Here is a 21,398-nt window from a genome sequence, read left to right on the forward strand (position 1 = left end):
ACATGATACACAACGCCCCACTACTCTATCTGAGTCTCACCATATGGCTTTTGAAGCTGAGATATTTCTCCAGCTACCAACCCATAACCCCATTTCCTATTTTGAAGAATTTCATCAGTCTAAATCAGTTTCTCCATGGTTACAAGGTATTCCTAGATCCTCCCAAGATGTTCAGGAGAAAAATTGTTGAGGATAAACAATCATATATTAGAAGTGCTAATGCAAATTGTTGTGTAATTGAGTATCACGAATACATAAATGATTTGCGTATTACTAGTGCACAATTTTTTATTCTTTTGTGGACAAGAGTCACAAATCATCGCAATGGTCACAAGGTAGTCCTAGGCCCACCCAAGATGTTCAAGAGAAAGCTCAACTTGTTGAGGATATCAAAAGTTCCCATCCAAATTGTTGCATAATAGAATATCATGACTACATAAATGATTTGCATAAAACTGGTACATAATGTTTTGATTATTCTGGTGGTCGTGTGTCATAAATCTACTCAAAATGAGAACTTAGACTTGTCTTTAATGATCCTAAACATTGTTTGAGCCTCTAAGCCAGAGATGGACCTTGATTTGTCACCAAACTTGGTTGTTGAGACTTGCAATGAACAGCAAGCTGAGTTGCCAACTACTACAACAAGTATATCTGTCAATTACCTTGCTCTTCAACCTAAATTTTCCATTTCTCATCCAAAGAGTGAGGAACAACTGGCTGCTCTAAAGATTGTTAAAAACTCTTTAATGATGGAACCAATTGTTGAAAGTCCCCTAGAGATTATTTCTCCTCAATTCAGTAAAAACTTGTGCCTCCATCCTTCTCATCTTCTCCCTCTGCATTGATCAAATCTAGTGAAACATTGTCCATCATCCTAGAATGTGGCCAAATGCATATTTGTTTGAGCTGCCAATAGATCTGGTTATTAAATTATTTTTTGTTTGGTATACTTGTTACTTTATCAAAGGACATTGCAGCCTTCTATGCTACTTGCAATAGGAGGATCTTCTAGATACTCCCCAATGGTGATTGATGATGCAATGCAGATTGTGTCTCCTCAGGATTTGCCAACATGTTGTTCCCAAGCATGGAGTTAAACTGATTACGCCATTGCAAAACTTGAGGTCAAGTTTTCTCTAACAAGGGGAGTTCGATGGAGAACCACTAATGGAGAACTTTCGACATTCATTTGGTAGCCAGGACTTTTATTTTTCTGTTTACTCTCTCTCTCTCTCTCTCTCTCTCTCTCTCTTCTTCTTCTTCTTCTTCTTCTTCCACCTTTGCTCTGTTCCTTCCCCATCTCTGTTCTTCTTCTGTCCTGCTGCTGCCTCTCTTCTTCTTCTAATTCTTGCTCTTATCTCTGAATTCTAATACTTTCCTACATCATCAAGCCAAAGTGAACTCTTGAAATAAAGGTTCAATAGGCCACATGTCTTGAAGATCTAGAATTATTAGATAAACAAGTGATCAAGAAGCAGGGATTTTCAACATAGTGACACATTAAGAAGTTTCACACCAATGTTTCTGTAAAACAAAATCAATGTCTGTGTTGCTTACATCCTCAATAAATGTAAAAGTTGACAATGCAGCCAGCTTATGAAAGAAATATATAAAAATGAAAAAATAATAATAATAATTTTACAAAAAAAAAAGCAGATGCAAAGAATTAGCAAGAAAAGGTATACATCACACAATTCATGTACAAGTACCTCAATCTACAGGTTCTGATGTTTTAGAGTGTTGCTCCTCTATTAAAGTCTGAACCCTCTGCCAGTAAATATCACATATTCATCTTATAAATAAGAGAGAATACATACTCGAGCAATGTAGGAGTAGGAAGATTGAGGGGGTTAACACAGAAATAAAGAAAGAAATATTGATTTGGTCTTCTACCTTAACAGAACTTCCAACTTCCTCTAATTTTTGTAATATCATTAACTCCCCAGAGTGAGGAAGAGAATCAGTCCTCAAGGACTTTGAAGGGGACATCTGCATTAAAAAAATAAAGAAAAATAAACTCCTAGAGTCTGACTATGTCTGTGTGCATATGGGGGTGGGGGGGTGTCTGTGTCGTGTGTGCGTGTGGAGAGAGAGAGAGAGAGAAGATTCCCTTTTAAACAACACGATATAGAAGGAACCAATTCTTTATTATATGTGATACCTAGTTTGCAAGGTTTCAAAACTAAAAGAATTATTCATGCCCATCATGGAAAGAAGAAAAGTAACAGAATTCAATTTATTATAAATAAAAAGAATCATAATCAGCTGCAATGTGATGCTTTTATTAATGTTTGGGCATACCAAAGAACTTGATGAATGGCCTATCCTCCAATTAACATCATTAATTGCAGAAGCTTGCCTAGAGATGACCTCGCTTTTCACATTAGCAAGGTGTGTTAGAACAACCTGAAAAGGCATCAATGAGCATATATAAACTAACTTCATTTTGCAAATTCATGATCAAAGGGAATAATTTCATAATTGAGAGAACCTTTCTAAAAGCATGTGGATTCACAATGCCTTGGATTTGGACATCATCGCTTGGTGGTCTTCTTACACCAACATTCTCAATTCTAACAGAGTAGACACCAAAGAGAGACTGCAAATATCCTGCGAACAGCAATGTGAATTTTTATAACACATCAATAAAAAGGAGACAATAGCCAGCCTTGGATTGAAGATAGAATTTGATAGAGGGAGGAAAATATGGAGCAACGTTAGTTACATAGAGAGCAAGCAGCACCTTTTGAAAGTAGGGGGGGAAAAAAGAAGCCAAAGCTACTCTTTTCAAGTATCGATTCTAATTGTTTCTAGCAGAGCAGGACTATAGTTTGCAGGATAATTCTGAAATTGGTTTAGATGCAGTGGATTTCAACTTGAAAAAAAAAAAAATCTAAAATGTTTCACATAAGTATATCATTGTCAATTTATTGAATCAATAAAGACAGCAAATTGCATCAAATTTAATGCATAAGTTCAAGTATATCAAAGTCAAATATCTTTTTGCGTGCTTTGCACAGGTTTGTCATCTTCTTTTTCTTCCTTTTTTGTGACTTTACTCTTCTTTGTGCATAAATTCAAGCTCAAAAGCCTCAAAACAGGAAAGCGGGAAGGAGTTAAAACTTAAATCTTAATATAAGGGTCAGCTCCAACTAAAGATTCAATGCTGTAGCTAATGATTGTGAACCATGATTTGAATAATGCAAAAGAATCGTGCCAACACAGTTACCTTGTTCAACCACAATGTCAGCAACTAAAGGCAATAAAACATGCTTCTCCTTCTTCAGCACTCCAAAACAAGGGAATGGTACTGGCTTCTTAACCTGAACTAAAAAGACAAGTCATCAACTAATGCTATAAATTTGTAAATTTTGCAGGGCATTTAAAATACTATTTGCGATGCAACAAAGAAAACAATGCAAGAGATACAAAAAAGAAGTATTTAATATCATACAATTGCTGACATACAATACGCTCCCAACATTTCATAAATTAAAACAGTGTCCGGTCCAATTTGCCCAGTGCAAATATAAACAAGGTGGGGAAAAATAGGGCTTGCTGATTTGATTTACTTTGTAAACGATAGCATTTTGTGTAACGTATAGCTTTCTAGACTGAATGTCTCTGCGCAAGATATATCTCCGCACTGGCACGTAAAGCAACATAAACAGCCCAATTCCCCAAGCCAAAATCAGAAGCAACGAATAAAGAATCCACCGAGCCGTTTGGAACTTGACGTAATTATCCTCCATCTCTTTGAACGATGCGGTGTATAGAACCGTTTCATCTTCAGCTCCGTTGTCTACATAAGTACCGTCATTCGCCAAAAGCCCTCTCTCCAAGTGATCAATCTCTACAACCGCATCTTCGGACACCATCTGAAACATGCACGGAATTCAAAGACACAACAGATCAGCAAAGTTTCAGCAGAATCGTTCTAAGCCCTAAATTGCAGACAAAATCAAGTGAATTTCCGAATTCTCTAAAGCTTGGAGATTGATTGAATCTCAATGGAAAAACACGATACCTGGATCCGAGATGGTACGATTGAATTTATCAAAAAGGTAATTGAATGAATTGAGGAGAAGAAGAGCAAAGCTATTGTTCAATGAAGGGTGTTGTGGGGTCAGCGAGCTAACTGCAGCACTTGGGGAACGTCGAAGTAACAGTGGAAAATGGAGGCGGAGGTGTGGGACATTCAATTTTACGACTTGCGATTTATATGTTGCCTGTTAATTAAATTTATGTGTTAGGTACACTCCACCCGTGTGTTAAATGTCAAATTTACCCTGATCCATTTGCCTTGCAAAATAAAACTGTTGTCCATATCCCAACACCAATAAGTTCATCAATACTCCTACCTTCTTCGGTTGATTCTCCTAGCTATATTCTCTGTGATTGATTATCCTAATTGCCACTTCACCTTCCAACATTCATTGCACGCTGCTTGTCTTCTCATCGGAATCGTACCATCAAGAACTTAATCGACCGTAAAGTATTGCCAATAGCCTCGAATCGACAACTTTGCTATTGCTTCTTTCTCTTTAGATCTCCTCCATTCAATTCATATTTCTCATTGATATACCCCAAATATATCACTTATCATAAGTCTAGAGGAGACTAGAGCCCGGCATTGATGAGGGCAGTTCCCACCTAAGTCAACTACTCAGTCAGAGCAATTGACGTCAGCTCCATGATGACCAGAACAATCTATGGCAATGTTATAATAATGGGAACGATTTACACTTACGCCATAATTCGCCAATAAAAGGCACATCACTCTTGGATCAAATTTCATCATTATAAATGGGGATTTAGAGAAGAGGTTAAGGTATCTCATTCTAAACTCTATTTTACTATTGTATAAAAAATATCTCAAGTCAATCCTTGATTAGGCATTGGAGAGATCCCCCGGAGTATATCCTGGGTCCTCAAAGCCTTGCTTATTTATCTATTTTCAAGTGGTCGTGATCAGGAATCATGAAGATCATTCAATTTTTGGTTGTAACAGTTGGCGCCGTTTGTAGGAACTTCTTGAGAGGTTTTCTCTTTCAATCCTTTATCATGACTACATCAAATAATTAAACGTAGATGCATTGGCTCAATTGAGGTCGTCCGAAATGCCGCCATCCGACACCTAGATGTACTCAACGCCATCTGATCCATCGCCAATCAGGACCCTACCCAGCACAAACTCTTCATTCGCGGCCTTGGATGGGACACTACAGTCAAGAACCTCCGCAATCTCTTCTCTACCTACGGTGACCTCGAAGAAGCCGTCGCTATCCATGGCAAGGTCATTGGGAAAAGTAAAGGGTACGGGTTTATTACGTTCAAGCACGTCAATGGCTGTTTGCTCGCGTTGAAGAAGCCAAGTAAGAAAATTGACGGATGAATAACCGGGACCTAGCTTGCGATATTGGGAAATTCTAGATCTAATGCGAATCCGACTACAATTGATGTTTCTATGCACAAGATTTATATAGCAAACATGCATATTCTCAAGATATGATTTTTTCTCTATCATACAATAATAGTTCTAAAAAAAGAATAACAAATAGAGGCTATAGATTCAACGCTTAAAGAGCTTCACCTCAATGGCTAATAACAATTATTAGGATGTTCAAGTTATTTAATTGATTGAACAATGACCTATGCACCAAATGTATAGTGGGGTCATGACAGCTGCACTGCCAGTCAAATAAACAAAGTCAAACTTTGAAATTCTAATGGGTTGGTCAAATGCACCATAGGGTCGGCAATAATGACTCTTGCACATTTATGTGCACTAAACAGTGCTATGAACAGTGAATTTGAAATTGCAATTAAAAATTTGAGTTGAAATTGCAACGCACATTGAAATTGCACAATTGTAGCAACTGTAATCGGCAAAACTCCAATTAATAAAACCGAGCTCCTTAGTGATATTATGTTGAGCACCTGGAGTCCAATCAACTGAAAAATTCACACCATAATCAAAACAAATAGTAAAAAAATCACTGTCGTCAATGGTAGATTTCTTACAGATCTCAATCTCAAACTTCAATCTGCCACTACACTCATAACCCCATGCGCAAAAAATCCAACATGGGACTCACGGATTGTGATGACCCAAAAATATATATACGATTAAAGCACAATAATAATAAAATAATAAAAATGATTATTAAGTTAATATCAATACAGAAGTATTTTTCTGTAGGATCCTTGATTCCACATTTGATGCCTAAGAAAGACCTTATCTTAGCGAGTGCTCAGAGACCATTGCGGCTCAGTCACTCCCTAGAGGTCGGACTGGTCAAAATGAAATTTCATAAGATAAACAGGATAGACACTATTTGTACACGTAAATAAATACATATACATAAAATAATGTTTTGATAGACATAATTTGTAAAAATACATAGTAAGATAATAATAATATAGGTATCATATGTGGGGCCCACAAGACTATGTGGGCTCACATAAGTCCCAAAAGTCGTGTGGGATTCACATGAATCTCGGAGTTATGTAGGGCTCATAAAACCATATAAGGACTATTGGAGTTACGTATGATCCACTTGAGTCTCGAAGTTGTGTAGGGCCCACAAGATCATGTGGGGCTCATATGAGTTTTCGAAATTCAAATTTAATTTTTTAAAAAAAAATAAATAAATACTAAAACATAGCTTAAAAATAATAATAATGATAATAATGATTTTTTAAAAAATAAAAAAATAAAATAATTAATTAACTAATTAATTAAAATTTTATTTAATGGGAATGGTAGCAAGCACTCCCACATAGCCTCCATCCCCATCCCATACTCAACACATACCTAACCCATCCCATGCCTATTCTTTAATTTTAAAAAAATTATAATTTCACCCATCTCCCCACACTTTTACAAATTCCACTTCTTCCCCAAAATTTTCCTATAAATAGGAAGCTCTCAACCTTCATTTTTTACAACAATTTTTTCAAGGAAGAAAAAGATTAGTGAGTGAAAGAATTAGTAAGGGAGAGAAAATTTTCGAGTAAGTTCTCACTCACCCACTCTTTTCGATCTAATTTCTTAGAAATAGTTGTTGTGTTTGTATCACAAGATAAAAGAAAAGGTAAGTAAATTTAATTATGTTAGTTTTTTTTTATTTAAAATTCATACCCGAATTTATTTTGTAAGTAAATTTCAATTATATTAGTTAGTTCCATAAAATTTTCATAAATTTATTTTTACGCATATTTAATTATATCAATTCTATCTTTAATATACTTGCATTTATTTTTAGGTTAAAAAATGTTCTAATCCGCTTGGGTAAATTTTCAGCATTTTTTTCTATTAAAAAAAATTATATATATTTTTAACACAAAAATTGTGTGGCATGAGTTTATTTTTGCGTTGCATTTTTCATGAAAATATAAGTAAAGATGAGATTTTCACGAGATTATTTTAAATTGCATAAATTATAATAAGATGGTTTTAAAACCCCTTATGACAAAGCAAGTTCAAAGTTACAGATATTTAGTACCGCAACTTAAAGTTTAAATGGATCAGAGTGCACCCACACTGTTTATAGAGTGATTATTTATGTTAGTGGATTTCTCCTGAGTGCACACCTGGTTCCAGACCAGGACTTAATAAGGAAAATCTCACTTAATGTTTACGTACGTTGATTTAGTTTGGTCGGCCAGCCAGTTAAGTCTAGTCTTCGGACCGCACAATCCAGTCATAGGGATAAACATAACTTACGGCAAACAGGCCTAAGGGTGGTTTTTATAATATATGTTTATACATATTTAATTATGTGTACGTAGTTATTAATGATTTGAAGGAAAAATATAAGTTTATATGAAAATGGTCATTTTTGTGCCTAAATGACGATTTAAAGAAAACGTATAAGAAAAAGTATATGTATGTATATAATTAAATTTTTTTTTTTATAGTTTTAAAGTTAAAAATTTAATTTAATGATCGTAGTATACGGTTATTAAATTTTACTGTTATAGTTGATGGTAAAAGTTTTATGCAAAAATTTTTAGATTTACATTTATTTTAGAAACAGTTTTGAAGTTATAATATTAAATATTGTTTTACGAAATTTTTAAAAGCTTATTTTGGACACACACTAATAATAATCTTATTTACTTACGGAGTGTCGTCTCGCCATAATCATATTTTTACATTTAAGATAACTCTGAAGGACATATCGGAAATCAGGCATAGCAAGCATGCGGGTGGGAATAGAATAGAAAAAAATGAAGTTTGATTATAGATATTAGTATGATGTCAGATATTTAGGTTTATGTAATATTTCTTCTTTTGAAATAAATGATTGAAATATGGATAATTAGCGCTCTGATTTAATAATAATTGAGTTTATTTACTTCCACTGTAAATCAATGGTAAAAAGTAAATATCCCAGACACTTCGGGGTTGGGATATTACATTTGGTATCAGAGCAATAGGTTATAAGTTCTGTAAACTTTAAGAAATAATCTTACCAGAGCATAGGATATAGGTTCTGCATACTCTAATATATAGATTTTACCAGAACTTAGGCATAAAACATGATTTGAGTAGGATTGGGTAGTTTAAAATATTTATTTTAGTTTGTCATATTATTATATGTTAATAATAGATTTATGATTTTAAAATAATATTTGATTATTGTTTAAGAATGGATCATAAAGATAGTAGCATTTGAAGAAATGAGATTAATGTGAAGGCTCCCAAGGACAAGTAATAATCATAAATTCTCTAAGAAAATGGTAGTATTATTGAAGACACGTTAATTAATTTAAATATGTTATTTATGTTTATAGAAACACGTACCCATATTGATGATTCATAATTAATTGTTAGATGCATTAATAATTTAAAATTTTTATATATATAAATATAATAATATAATAATATCTGAGATTTATTTATTTTCACTGTTATTATTTTCACTAAATATATAAGAAATAACACATTAGACCCCACTGAGTTTAGAAGTGTTACACATACAAATAGATAAAAACAAACGGTCTATTATGAAATCTGAATTTACCCAAAATTTCTTTACATGTATAAGTTGGATATGAATATGTATTTTTACATTACATATTCAGTTATCAACAAAACATTCATACTTAATTTAGGAATATATATTTTGACAAAATATTTAATTTTAATTTTGTATTAGTTTATAAGAAATTAAATATAATTTAAATATTACTTATTATATTTAAATTCAAAAAAAAAATATAATCCCTTAGCATGTGCAAGTTAAATATGTATATCTATTTTTTTCCCATTGCATATTCAATTTCCATCAAGTATCCAAGTTTGATTTAGGAGTACAAATTTTGACGAAATCTTTAATTTTGTATAAATTTATAAAACTTAATACAACTTAAATTTTTCTATATTAAAAAAAAACTTTATATAGTAAAAATTCCATTAATGAAAGCAATATAAAAATTAACTAATTTCCTTCAAATAACTAACCAATGTCAAATCATCAATTGGCCAAACATGCTCAACATATATTTAATCTAATATAATAATAATAATAATAATAATAATAATAATAATAATGGAATATATATATATAAAAGGGGTACTCTTGCAGTTTAAAAAAAAAAAAGTCTCATAGGTGGAAATCATCGGTTATAGCTCACTTACCCCCGAAGTAAGGCCAGGGCATGAAACCACTTGGGTATAGTGGGGACTCGAACCCGCGATCACATGGATGCACAGCTGGTTCCTTACCACTAGGCCACCTACCCAAGTGGTGACATAGGATGAAATTAATTATAATTAAAGCATTAATAAAGATGTAGAAATATAAAAAGAACCTTGAGTCCGCAAATTTTGCAATACGTGTCGCTCGCTCGATTTCCGCGAGACATATCGCTCTCCCTCGATTTTTTGAAAAATGCGTCACTCCAGGCACGCATCACTCTCTCACGATTTTTGCGACACACATCGTTCTCCCTCGATTTTTGCAAAATGTGTTGCTCGATATCCGTGACACACGTCGCTCTCTTTCGATTTTCGCGACACACATCGTTCTCCCTTAATTTGTGCAAAACGCGTGCTCGATATCCATGACACGCGTCACTTTCTCTCGATTCTCGTGGCACATGTCGCTCTCGCTCGATTTGTGCAAAATGCGTGCTCGATATCCGTGACACGCGTCACTCTCTCAATTCTTGCGACACACGTCGTTCTCCCTCGATTTGTGCAAAACGCGTTGCTCGACATCCGTGACACGCGTCGATCTCCCTCGATTCTTGTAGCACACGTCGTTCTCTTTAGATTTCCACAACACGCGGCCATTCCCTTATAAAAAGGGTCTACCCTTCTCGAACTCTAAGTATCACAGCTTTCTATCATCTTGAACAATCACATTTCGGTTTGCAGTGATTAGTTCTTCCTAACTTGTCTCTTAGTTGTCTCATTACTCGAAAATGTTGTCAAATCACCTAACTCCCCAAGTTGTTGAGAGCAGCATTAGATCATCGATCCAAAGATGGAAACCCAGTAAGCCACAGTTGGAGATTTTAGAGGAGGCCTTCCACAGTAGTCAAGGGGAGCTCCCTTTTGTAGAGCGGACTATCTTGCTTGCAGCATAACTCCGACGGTATGGTCCAATCGAGCTGAGAAATATATGCTTTTGGTTTGAGAATCGTAGGCATAGCCGAGGATCAATTGAAGAAGCCACTATCTCAACTACTGCCCCATCAATTCTCCATCTTACCTCCTCCGCCACTACTACCCCGAGCAGTGCCCCTGCTATTCTTCCAACCACTTGTACCCTCATCCCTATCGACAATATTCCGCCTATGAAACTTACAACTAATATCACACCAATGAGTCATATCCCTTATAATGACAAAATCGCAGTCACCACACTAAAGGTTTCGAATAATGCTGGCCTACTCCACCATTGTAAAGAGATCCAATACGCATCGAGACTCATATACGGGCCACCAATGACTCGTTATGATCATCCCCACCAAATGCCACAAAGGGAAAAGGGCAGCACTTCCTCCTTCGCCGAACAAACGGGCGTTCTCTCTTTTTTTTTGACCCAAGTCGGCGACATTACAAGAGGTCAACTCTACCAAGAAAGAACCCAGGCGGTTAGCAGTGACACCGCTAGCACTTCAATAGATGTTGACGTTGGTCTAAGGCTTTAAATGTAACGACCTCAAAATTCATACCATTTATATATATATATATATATATATCCATATCCAAACCTAAGCAGCGGAAACACATATCCTGCAACCATTTACATATTTACAATGCAATACTAGAATTCTATATATATACAGACCATGGTCACATAAAAAAATACCCCTCCAGCATCATCTACTCAAAATACTCAACTTTGACAAAAACTCACCCTATAACCACGGTGATCAAACAACTTTCTATCAGCGAGCCTGATCTGCTCGCCTAGCTGGCTCACCTGAAAAATGGTAAAGTAATGGGGTGAGTCGACGCTCAGTAAGTGGAAATATGTTATTACTAGTGTGTGGCAACTAAGTTAAAAATACTTAAAAATAGTACTGAACTGTAATACAATAAAACATCTGTAAAGCATATTTTCCTTTCACAATTTAAGATATACTGTATTGTCTGTATTTTCTACCTTTCATACTGATAATATCATACTATACTCATCATATACTGTAAAATTGTATACATTTACATATCTGTACTTTAGCCCTGGGACTCTGTACGTCATGATTTGACCCCTCATGACAGGGTTGTGCAACCCGTAGGCGGGACTCCATCTAGTCGGCCCTCCAGATAAGTCAATATACTCTACACTACCTCAGCCCGGCCAAACTGCATCCTCTCCTAGGCGCGAGACTGGCTGCTCCCTCGTCTAACTAGCCCCCTCTACCAAGCGTACTGGGGAGCTGCATCCTCTCCGAGCACAGTTAGACGGTACCCACACACTATCTGAGATATGTGGTTGCACTCTATCTGTATATAGCAACAGTACCGTGCTCTGTAAACTGTATTTGTACTGTATCTTTCTGTAATCTTTCCACAGGGATCTGATACTATATACATATATATTCTTTTATTGTATTCGCCATGTTTCCAAAGCTACCATAATGCTGTCTTTCTGTACTGTAAATACTGTAATCTCTGTATACTATATCGGTAGCATCTTGATGCTACCCCCATATCTCTGTCTATACACTCTGTTTTTATGTTCTGCATGTTATGGTAATAGGAACATGGCATACTATAACTCTGTATATACTGTTCTGAATAAAGCTGTGATATAAATACTGATCTGAACATAACTGTACACATGTACACACACACACACACACAATATATATATATATATATATATATCTGTTTCATGAAACTATTCATATAAAAGCTGTATATGCAGGTACATTTTTCTGTGAATATATATATATATATATATATATCTGTATATCTAGTATAGTATGATTCATCATGAAAGTTGTATACATTTCTTCATTACATAAAAATCTACTCAGGCCACACATGTATTTAAACTCATATTCTATAAGTACTGTATAATGAACTGGTATAAATATGTGTTCATGAAATCTTTAATAGCATTATGAAATCTCCTAGCATAGCATATTTCCCTTACCTTAACTTTGAAAAGCCCCCATAAAATTCTGGCTCTATACCCGCTGGGTTCCTAGCTCAACATCCTGAAAACACAATCCCCAGAAAAAAACATCGGTATTTTTTTACCTACAACATTTCTCATAATTGAGGGATAGGCAAGTATTGAATAAAATGCCTTACCCTGAGATTCAGACGAAATACAACCCAACTTTTCCAGTGATCAGCATCGGCAGACTTGCAGATAATCTCGCTAGGAGCGTTGTGGTAGCCTCAGATCTTCGATCCGACGAGAAACAAGCCCGAAAATGAAGAGAGAAGTGAGAGAGAGTCGTAGAGAGAGAGAGAGGCACAGATAAATGATAAAAATCCAAGTTTTTCCACTTTTATACCACGGCCTTCGTCGACGAGACACGTCATCTCGTCGACGAATCTTTCAATAAATTCGTTGACAAGTCCCTGTATTCGTCGACGAAATTTAGGCTGCCCCATAACCCCTTTTGGTATTTTTTCGTCGACGAGGCCTTGTATTCGTCGACGAATTTCCTTATATACTCGTCAACGAAGCCCTGTATTCGTTGAGGAATTCTGGAAATTCCTTGAAATTATTATTATCGTTATTATCTCCAAAATGCCATGTCGTCGACGAAGTCTACTGCCTCCTTCTGTTCCTGTTTCCATTTTTCTTCTCTATTTAATATTTAAATATCAGTGTTTTCTAGGTCGTTACATTCTCCCCTCCTTATAAAATTTCGTCCTCGAAATTTACTAGCTGTATCCCATCAATGTACTCCATCATTCTATAGAAGAAAAAGGGTCTCCTTATTTTATTTCCTGCCCTCACTTGTGGCGGAGGAATACCATGGTTACATTTATGTCCTAGGAGATTACATATATAAACTAAAAAGTATCTACTAAATAAAATCAGTACATGTACCTGCAAAAGAAACCTATCTAACTATTATACTTTACCTGAGTACCTCTATACCTCTTGGAACAACTGCGGGTATCTCTGTCTAATCTGCTCTTCGAGTTCCCAAGAGGCTTCCTCTATAGCATTATTCCTCCACAAAACTTTAACTAACTGTATTTCTTTAGTACGTAAAGTCTAAACCTTCCTGTCCAAAATTTGTATTGGTACTTCTTCGTATGCCAAGGAATCCCTAAGCTCTATCTCTGCATAGCTGATGATGTGGGATGGGTCTGGGACGTATTTTCTTAACATGGCAGCATGAAACACATCATGAATACGAGCCAAAGCTGGCAGCAAAGCTAGCCTGTAGGCAACTGACCCTATTATTTCAAGTATCTCAAAAGGGCCAATAAACCTAGGGCTCAACTTGCCCTTTCTTCCAAATCTCATAACTCCTTTCAGAGGAGCTATCTTCAAAAATACTCGATCTCCCATATCAAGTTCTAATTTCCGATGGCGAGTGTTTGCATAACTTTTCTGCCGACTCTATGCTGTATTAATTCTTTCTCTAATTAATCAAACTTTGTCGAACGCCTGCTGTATTATCTCAGGACCCAAAACTCGCCTTTCACCTACTTCATCCCAGAAAAGAGGAGATCGACATCTCCTACTATATAACGCTTCGTATGGAGCCATGCCGATACTAGCCTGATAGCTATTATTGTAAGCAAATTCCACTAATGGCATATACTGGATCCAACTGCCCCCAAAATCAAGCACACAGGCACGAAGCATATCCTCTAATATCTGAATTGTCCTCTCAGTCTGACCATCTGTCTGGGGATGAAAAGCAGTGCTAAAAGCTAACTGCGTACCCATAGCCTCCTGAAAACTTTTCCAGAATCATGAAGTAAACCGAGGATCTCGGTCTGAGACTATGGATACTGGTACTCCATGAACACGAACTATCTCCTGAACATATATCTCTGCCAATCTGTCCATGGAATAACCAATTTTAATAGGGATGAAATGGGCAGTCTTCATCAAACAATCAACAACTACCCAAATTGTATTCAATCCCTACCGCAACGATGGTAATCCTGTAACAAAATCCATCGAAACGTGGTCCCACTTCCACTCCGGAATAAACAATGGTTGCAACTGTCTTGCTGGTCTCTATTGTTCAGCTTTAACCTGCTGACATGTCAAGCACCGTTGAACAAATTCGGCTATCTCTCTCTTCATTCCACTCCACCAAAAATACTCTCGTAGGTCCTTATACATCTTAGTACTGCCGGGATGGACCGTGTATAGGGATCTGTGAGCCTCCTCCAGTATAGTCCTCCTGATCTTAGCTTTTGCAGGAATACATAGCCTAGTACGGAATCGCAGAGCTCCGTCATCTAATATGCTGAACTCCTCACCCTGACCATCACGTACTCTAGCCATCACCGTTGCCAACTCTACATCGTCACCCTGAGCTGTTTTGATCCTCTCGTAAAGCGTGGGCTACACTACTAGACTCGCAATAACTGCCTGAGGACTCTCCTCCACTAATTCTATACGGAGCCTCTCCAAATCCACCAGAATTGAGTGCTAAATCTCCATGGTTGCCAGTACAGATCCCCCTGATTTTCTGCTTAGAGCATCTGCCACTACGTTTGCTTTTCTTAGGTGGTAACTAATCGTGTAATCATAGTCTTTTATAAGTTCTAGCCACCTTCTTTGCCACATATTCAACTCTTTTTGAGTGAAGAAATATTTCAAGCTCTTGTGATCCGTGAAAATCTTGCACTTTCCACCATATAAATAATGCCTCCAGAATTTAAGAGCATACACCACTGCAGCAAGCTCTAAATCATGGATAGGATAATTTTTCTCATATTCTTTAAGTTGTCTGGATGCATAAGCAATGACCCTACCGTGCTGCATCAATACGCATCCAAAACCCTTCAAAGAGGTATCACTGTATATCATGAAACCATCCTCCCCTGATGGAATAGCCAGTACTGGAGCTGAAACTAACCGTTGCTTTAACTCTTCAAAGCTCTGCTCACAGTCATCAGTCCATTCAAATTTTACATTTTTCCTCGTAAGTCGTGTTAATGAACCTAATAGCCTGGGAAACCATCCACAAAACGTCGGTAATAACCTGCTAACCCCAGAAAACTCCTGACTTCCTGAACATTTCCCGGCCTCTCCCAATTCACCACTGCCTCTATTTTACTCGGATCAACTGATACTCCTGCTTCTGAGATCACGTCACCAAGAAATGTGACCTTCCTTAACCAAAACTCACATTTCTTGAATTTTGCATATAATTTCCTTTCCCTTAATACCTGCAACACCAGCCTCAAATGATGCTCATGCTCCTCCCAACTCCTCGAGTAGACCAATATATCATCAATAAACACCACCACAGATTGGTCAAAATACTGGTGGAATACCCGATTCATCAAATCCATGAAAATCGCTGGTGCATTAGTCAACCCAAATGGCATCGCTAAGAACTCGTAATGCCCATACCTGGTACGAAATGCGATCTTCGAAATGTCCTCTGCTTTAACTTTCACCTGATGGTAACCTGACCGCAGATCAATCTTAGAGTAAACCTGGGTCCCCTGGAGCTGATCAAATAAATCATCGACCCTAGGGAGAGGATATTTATTCTTGACTGTCAATTTATTTATCTCCCTATAATTGATGCACAATCTCATGGTTCCATCTTTCGTTTTCACGAACAAAACTAGCGCTCCCCAGGGCGACACACTAGGCCTGAGGAAACCTTTATCCAGTAACTCTTGTAACTGATCTTTCAATTCTTTTAACTCAACTGGGGTCATACGGTACGATGCTTTAGATACTGGTGCAGATCCCGGTAACAAGTCTATAGTGAACTCAATCTCATGATCTGGTGGCAAACCAGGCAATTCTTCTGGAAATACATCTAGGAATTCCCTCACTACTGGTATGTCAGCTTGTCTCAATTCTTCTTTTGGCAATTTTTTTATGTATGCGACATACCCTTGGCAACCACCCTGTAACAATCTCCTCACCTGAATAGTCGACACTAGCTGTAGTGAGGCACGTACATGTGAACCCGCAAATCTAAACTTTGACTCGCCCGGGGGTCTAAAAATCACTTCCTTCAGATGACAATCAATACTTGCGTGATAAGTTGCTAACCAATCCATGCCCAGTATCATATCAAACCCCTGCATATCTAGAACCACAAGATCAGCTAGCAGCACTTTCTCCTGAATATTTATTGGAAAATTTTGAAGTACCCTCCTGCATCTAATCACAGATCCCATCGGCGTACCCACAGACAATTCTATATCTAATGGTTGTGTCTCTATCCCAGCTATCTTCACATACCCCGCCGATATAAAAGAATGGGTGACACCTATATCAAACAAGATAATTATTCTATATGGTAAAGCAGTAAAAGTACCTATGACAATGTCTCCAGCAGTCTTAGCGTCTCCTGGTGTCAACGCATAGACCCTTGCTGGCGTAGTGTTCCTCTGCTGACCACCGCGGGGCGCCTGATATCCACCTCGAAATGGCCTGGGAGCCTGTGCATAATTCGACGGCATCTGACATGATCGAGCCATATGACCAGTTCTCTTGTAGCGGTAGCAAACATTCTCCCCAAATTTACATTCACCTGTGTGTCTCTGTCCACATCTGGCAAGAGTGGTGGGAGGCTGACTGCTCTGGAATCCTCTGTGCTCCATCTGTCTCTGGCCTCCACCAGATCTACCTCCTCTCCAAGGGCCTCAGCTGGGACCTGCCTGATAACTCGAGGGCGCAGCCCTCTTCTTCTGACTCTATGTCTCCGTCTCTTCAGATAAACTCTCCTCCGCTATAAAGGCCCTGTCAACCAATTCTAAAAAATCTTGGATCCTCAGTACCGCCACCTACCTGTAAATATCATGCCTCAAATTTCTCTCAAACATCCTAGTATTCTTTGCTTCATCTGGGACAATATAGGGGCAGAAGCGGGAGAGCTCAATAAATTTTGCCGCATACTGTGGGACAGTCAACGTCCCCTAGGATAGACTCAGAAACTCATGTACTCAAGCCTCTCTAACTGAAGTCGGATAATATCTATCAAAGAACATGTCCTTGAATCGAGCCCAAGTCATCTGTAATGGTATAGCTCTCTGTTCCTCCAACAACCTGGGGGCTGTCCACCATCTCTCAGCCTCCCCCGCTAGCCCATATGTAGCATATAAAACTCTCTGCTTGTCGGTGCAATGGAGTACTGTCAAAATCTTCTCCACCTTTTGCACCCAGTTTTCTACAACTGTAGGATCAGTCGCTCCAGAGAAAATTGGTGGATTCATCTTCATAAATTTCTCTATGATACATCCCTAAGCTGAGGATGGACCTCCGTGCTCTCTAGAGCTCCGCGCTATCTCAGCCATAACTTGCTGAGCCACACTGCATAGCACAACATCTGAATCCCCACTTGCTGCGCCAGAAGGACCCACTCCATCATCCCCACTGGTGTGAGCACCATTGCCTCCTGGGTCCATTTTGAAAACACATAGAACACCATTTCAAAATTCTATCCTCCTACAGACCCAACTTATTTAACTAAAACTCCAAATCCTCTATTAACTATCCCTCCTGATTCTAGCCCCAAAATCCACTCCTGCAACCCAAACACATGACTCGTCGACAATTTACTATGGTTTTCCTGAAATCGTCACCCCATGAAAAACACAAAAACGATCACGAAATCCCGTTTCTGGATCCCATAACAAAACCTCAAATCTCTTTCCTATATTATGGTATTATTTTTCGCTGCACTCTAGAGTCTACAGAACCTAGCAACCTAGGCTCTGATACCAAATTGTAACGACCTCAAAATTCATACTATATATATATATATATATATATATCCATATCCAAACCTAAGCAGCGGAAACACATATCATGCAACCATTTACATATTTACAATGCAATACCAGAATTCTATATATATATACAGACCATGGTCACATAAAAAAAAAACCCCTCCAGCATCATCTACTCAAAAATACTCAACTCTGACAAAAACTCACCCTATAACCAGGGTGATCAAACAACTTTCTATCCCCAAGCCTGATCTGCTCGCTTAACTGGCTCACTTGAAAAATGGTAAAGTAATAGGGTGAGTCGACGCTTAGTAAGTGGAAATATGCTATTACTAGTGTGTGGCAACTAAGTTAAAAATACTTAAAAATAGTACTGAACTGTAATGCAAAAAAACATCTGTAAAACATATTTTCCTTTCACAATTTAAGATATACTGTATTGTCTGTATTTTCTACCTTTCATACAGATAATATCATACTATACTCATCATATACTATAAAACTGTATACATTTACATATCTATACTTTATCTCTGGGACTCTGTACGTCATGATTTGACCCCTCATGATAGGGTTGTGCGGCTCGTAGGCGGGACTCCATCTAGTCGGCCCTCCAGATAAGTCAATATACTCTACACTACCTCAGCCCGGCCAAACTGCATCCTCTCCTAGGCGCGAAACTAGCTGCTACCTCGTCTAACTAGCCCCCTCTACCCAGCGTACCGGGGAGCTGCAAAGTCTCCGAGCACAGTTAGACGGTACCCACACACTATCTGAGATATGTGGTTGCACTCTATCTGTATATAGCAATGGTACCGTGCTCTATAAACTGTATTTGTACTATATCTGTCTGTAATCTTTCCACGGGGATCTGATATTATATACATATATATTCTTTTACTGTATTCGTCATGTTTCCAAAGTTACCATAATGCTATCTTTCTGTACTGTAAATACTGTAATCTCTGTATACTATATCGATAGCATCATGATGCTACCCCCGTATCTCTGTTTATACACTTTGTTTTTATGCTTTGTATGTTATGGTAATAGGAACATGGCATACTATAACTTTGTATATACTGTTCTGAATAAAGCTGTGATATAAATACTGATCTGAACATAACTGTACACATGTACATATATATATATATATGTATATATATATATATATATCTGTTTCATGAAACTATTCATATAAAAGCTGTATATGCAGGTACATTTTTTTGTGAATATATATGTATATATATATATATATATATGTATATATATATATATATATATGTATATCTAGTATAGTATGATTCATCATGAAAGCTGTATACATTTCTTCATTACATAAAAATCTACTCAGGCCACACATGTATTTAAACTCATATTCTATAAGTATTGTATAATGAACTGGTATAAATATGTGTTCATGAAATCTCTAATAGCATTATGAAATCTCCTAGCATAGCATATTTCCCTTACCTTAGCTTTGAAAAGCCCTTATAAAATTCTGGCTTTATACCTGCTGGGTTCCTAACTTAACATCCTGAAAACACAATCCCCAGAACAAAACATCAATATTTTCTTACCTACAACATTTCTCATAACTGAGGGATAGGAAAATATTGAATAAAATGTCTTATCCTGAGATTGGGATGAAATTCAACTTAACTTTTCCAGCGATTAGCTCCGATAAACTTGCAGAGAATCTCACCAGGAGCATCGTGGTAGCCTCAGATCTTCGATCAGGTGAGAAACATGCCCAGAAACAAAGAGAGGAGTGAGAGAGAGTCGTAGAGAGAGAGAGAGGAGAGAGGCGCGGATAAATGATAAAAATATGAGTTTTTCCACTTTTATATTGCAGCCTTCGTCGACGAGACACGTCATCTCGTCGACAAATCTTTCAATAAATTCATCGACGAGTCCCTGTATTCGTTGATGAAATTTAGGCTGCCCCATAACCCCTCTCGGTATTTTCTCGTCGACGAGGCCCTGTATTTGTCGACGAATTTCCTTATGTACTCGTCGACGAAGCCCTGTATTCGTCGACGAATTCTAGCAATTCCTTGAAATTATTATTATTATTATTATCTTCGAAATGCGATGTCGTCGACGAACGCGGAGTGTTCGTCGACGAAGTCTACTGCCTCCTTCTGTTCCTGTTTCCATTTTTCCCATCTCTTTAATATTTAAATATCAGTATTTTCTGGGTCGTTACATTAAAGGCCAGATTTCGTTTCATTTTTATACATATATTTTTAATTTATAGGACATGTATAATATATATATATATATATATAATTATCCTTTTCCACATGTTTTGAATTTATTTTCCATTTCAACCCATATTAGACTGACGATTCACACTTCAATTCCCAAAATAAAATACTTCGCCAAATTGACCCTTAATCTATTGTGAGACTTAGTTAAATTGTTAATCATTTTACTCTTTTAAATAGTGCAACCAATTATATAGTACTCATTTTAAATTAGCAAATTTCGAGAACGAAATTTTTATAAGGAGGGGAGAATGTGATGACCCAAAAATATATGTACGATTAAAGCACAATAATAATAAAAAATAATAAAAATGGTTATTAAGTTAATATCATTACAGAAGTGTTTTTTTGTAGGATCCTTGATTCCATGTTTGATGCCTAAGAAAGACCTTGTCTTAGCGAGTGCTCAGAGACCATTGCAGCTCAGTCGTTCCCTGGAGGTCGGCCTGGTCAAAATGAAATTTCATAGGATAAATAGGATAGACACTGTTTGTACTCGTAAATAAGTACATATGCATAAAATAGTGTTTTGATAGACATAATTTTTAAGAATACATAATAAGATAATAATAATATAGGTATCATATGTGGGGCCCACATGACTATGTGAGGCCCACATGAGTCCCGAAGTCGTGTGGGATTCACATGAGTCCCGGAGTTATGTAGGGCTCATAAAACCGTATAAGGACTATTGGGGTTACTAGGACCCACTTAGGTCTCGAAGTTGTGTGGGGCCCACATGA

The 21,398-nt window shown here is 37.2% G+C and overlaps 1 protein-coding gene across 11 annotated transcripts in view; it reads right to left on the reverse strand.

The window, feature by feature from the left end:
- The window catches only part of LOC131157368 (uncharacterized), a 33,370-nt gene extending 29,140 nt beyond the window's left edge, over nucleotides 1–4,230 (reverse strand). For 7 of the 11 annotated variants that reach the window (XR_009137258.1, XM_058111459.1, XM_058111458.1 and 4 more), the window contains exons 1-7: nucleotides 4,031–4,230; nucleotides 3,576–3,881; nucleotides 3,233–3,326; nucleotides 2,495–2,613; nucleotides 2,305–2,409; nucleotides 1,897–1,992; nucleotides 1,713–1,770 (exon numbers count right to left, since the gene is read on the reverse strand). Coding sequence is in view for 6 of the 11 variants with exons in the window: in XM_058111459.1 (XP_057967442.1) it covers nucleotides 1,714–1,770; nucleotides 1,897–1,992; nucleotides 2,305–2,409; nucleotides 2,495–2,613; nucleotides 3,233–3,326; nucleotides 3,576–3,881 (777 nt within the window). In the remaining 5 variants the exon portion in view is untranslated. The remainder of the gene's footprint in view (nucleotides 1–1,712; nucleotides 1,771–1,896; nucleotides 1,993–2,304; nucleotides 2,410–2,494; nucleotides 2,614–3,232; nucleotides 3,327–3,575; nucleotides 3,882–4,030) is intronic. The other 4 variants (XR_009137256.1, XR_009137257.1, XR_009137259.1 and 1 more) reach the window with 3 other exon arrangements.
- Between the last annotated feature and the right edge of the window lie 17,168 nt (nucleotides 4,231–21,398).

The sequence above is a fragment of the Malania oleifera genome, chromosome 6 (genome assembly GCF_029873635.1).
Source record: "Malania oleifera isolate guangnan ecotype guangnan chromosome 6, ASM2987363v1, whole genome shotgun sequence".
NCBI classification, from domain to species: domain Eukaryota; kingdom Viridiplantae; phylum Streptophyta; class Magnoliopsida; order Santalales; family Ximeniaceae; genus Malania; species Malania oleifera.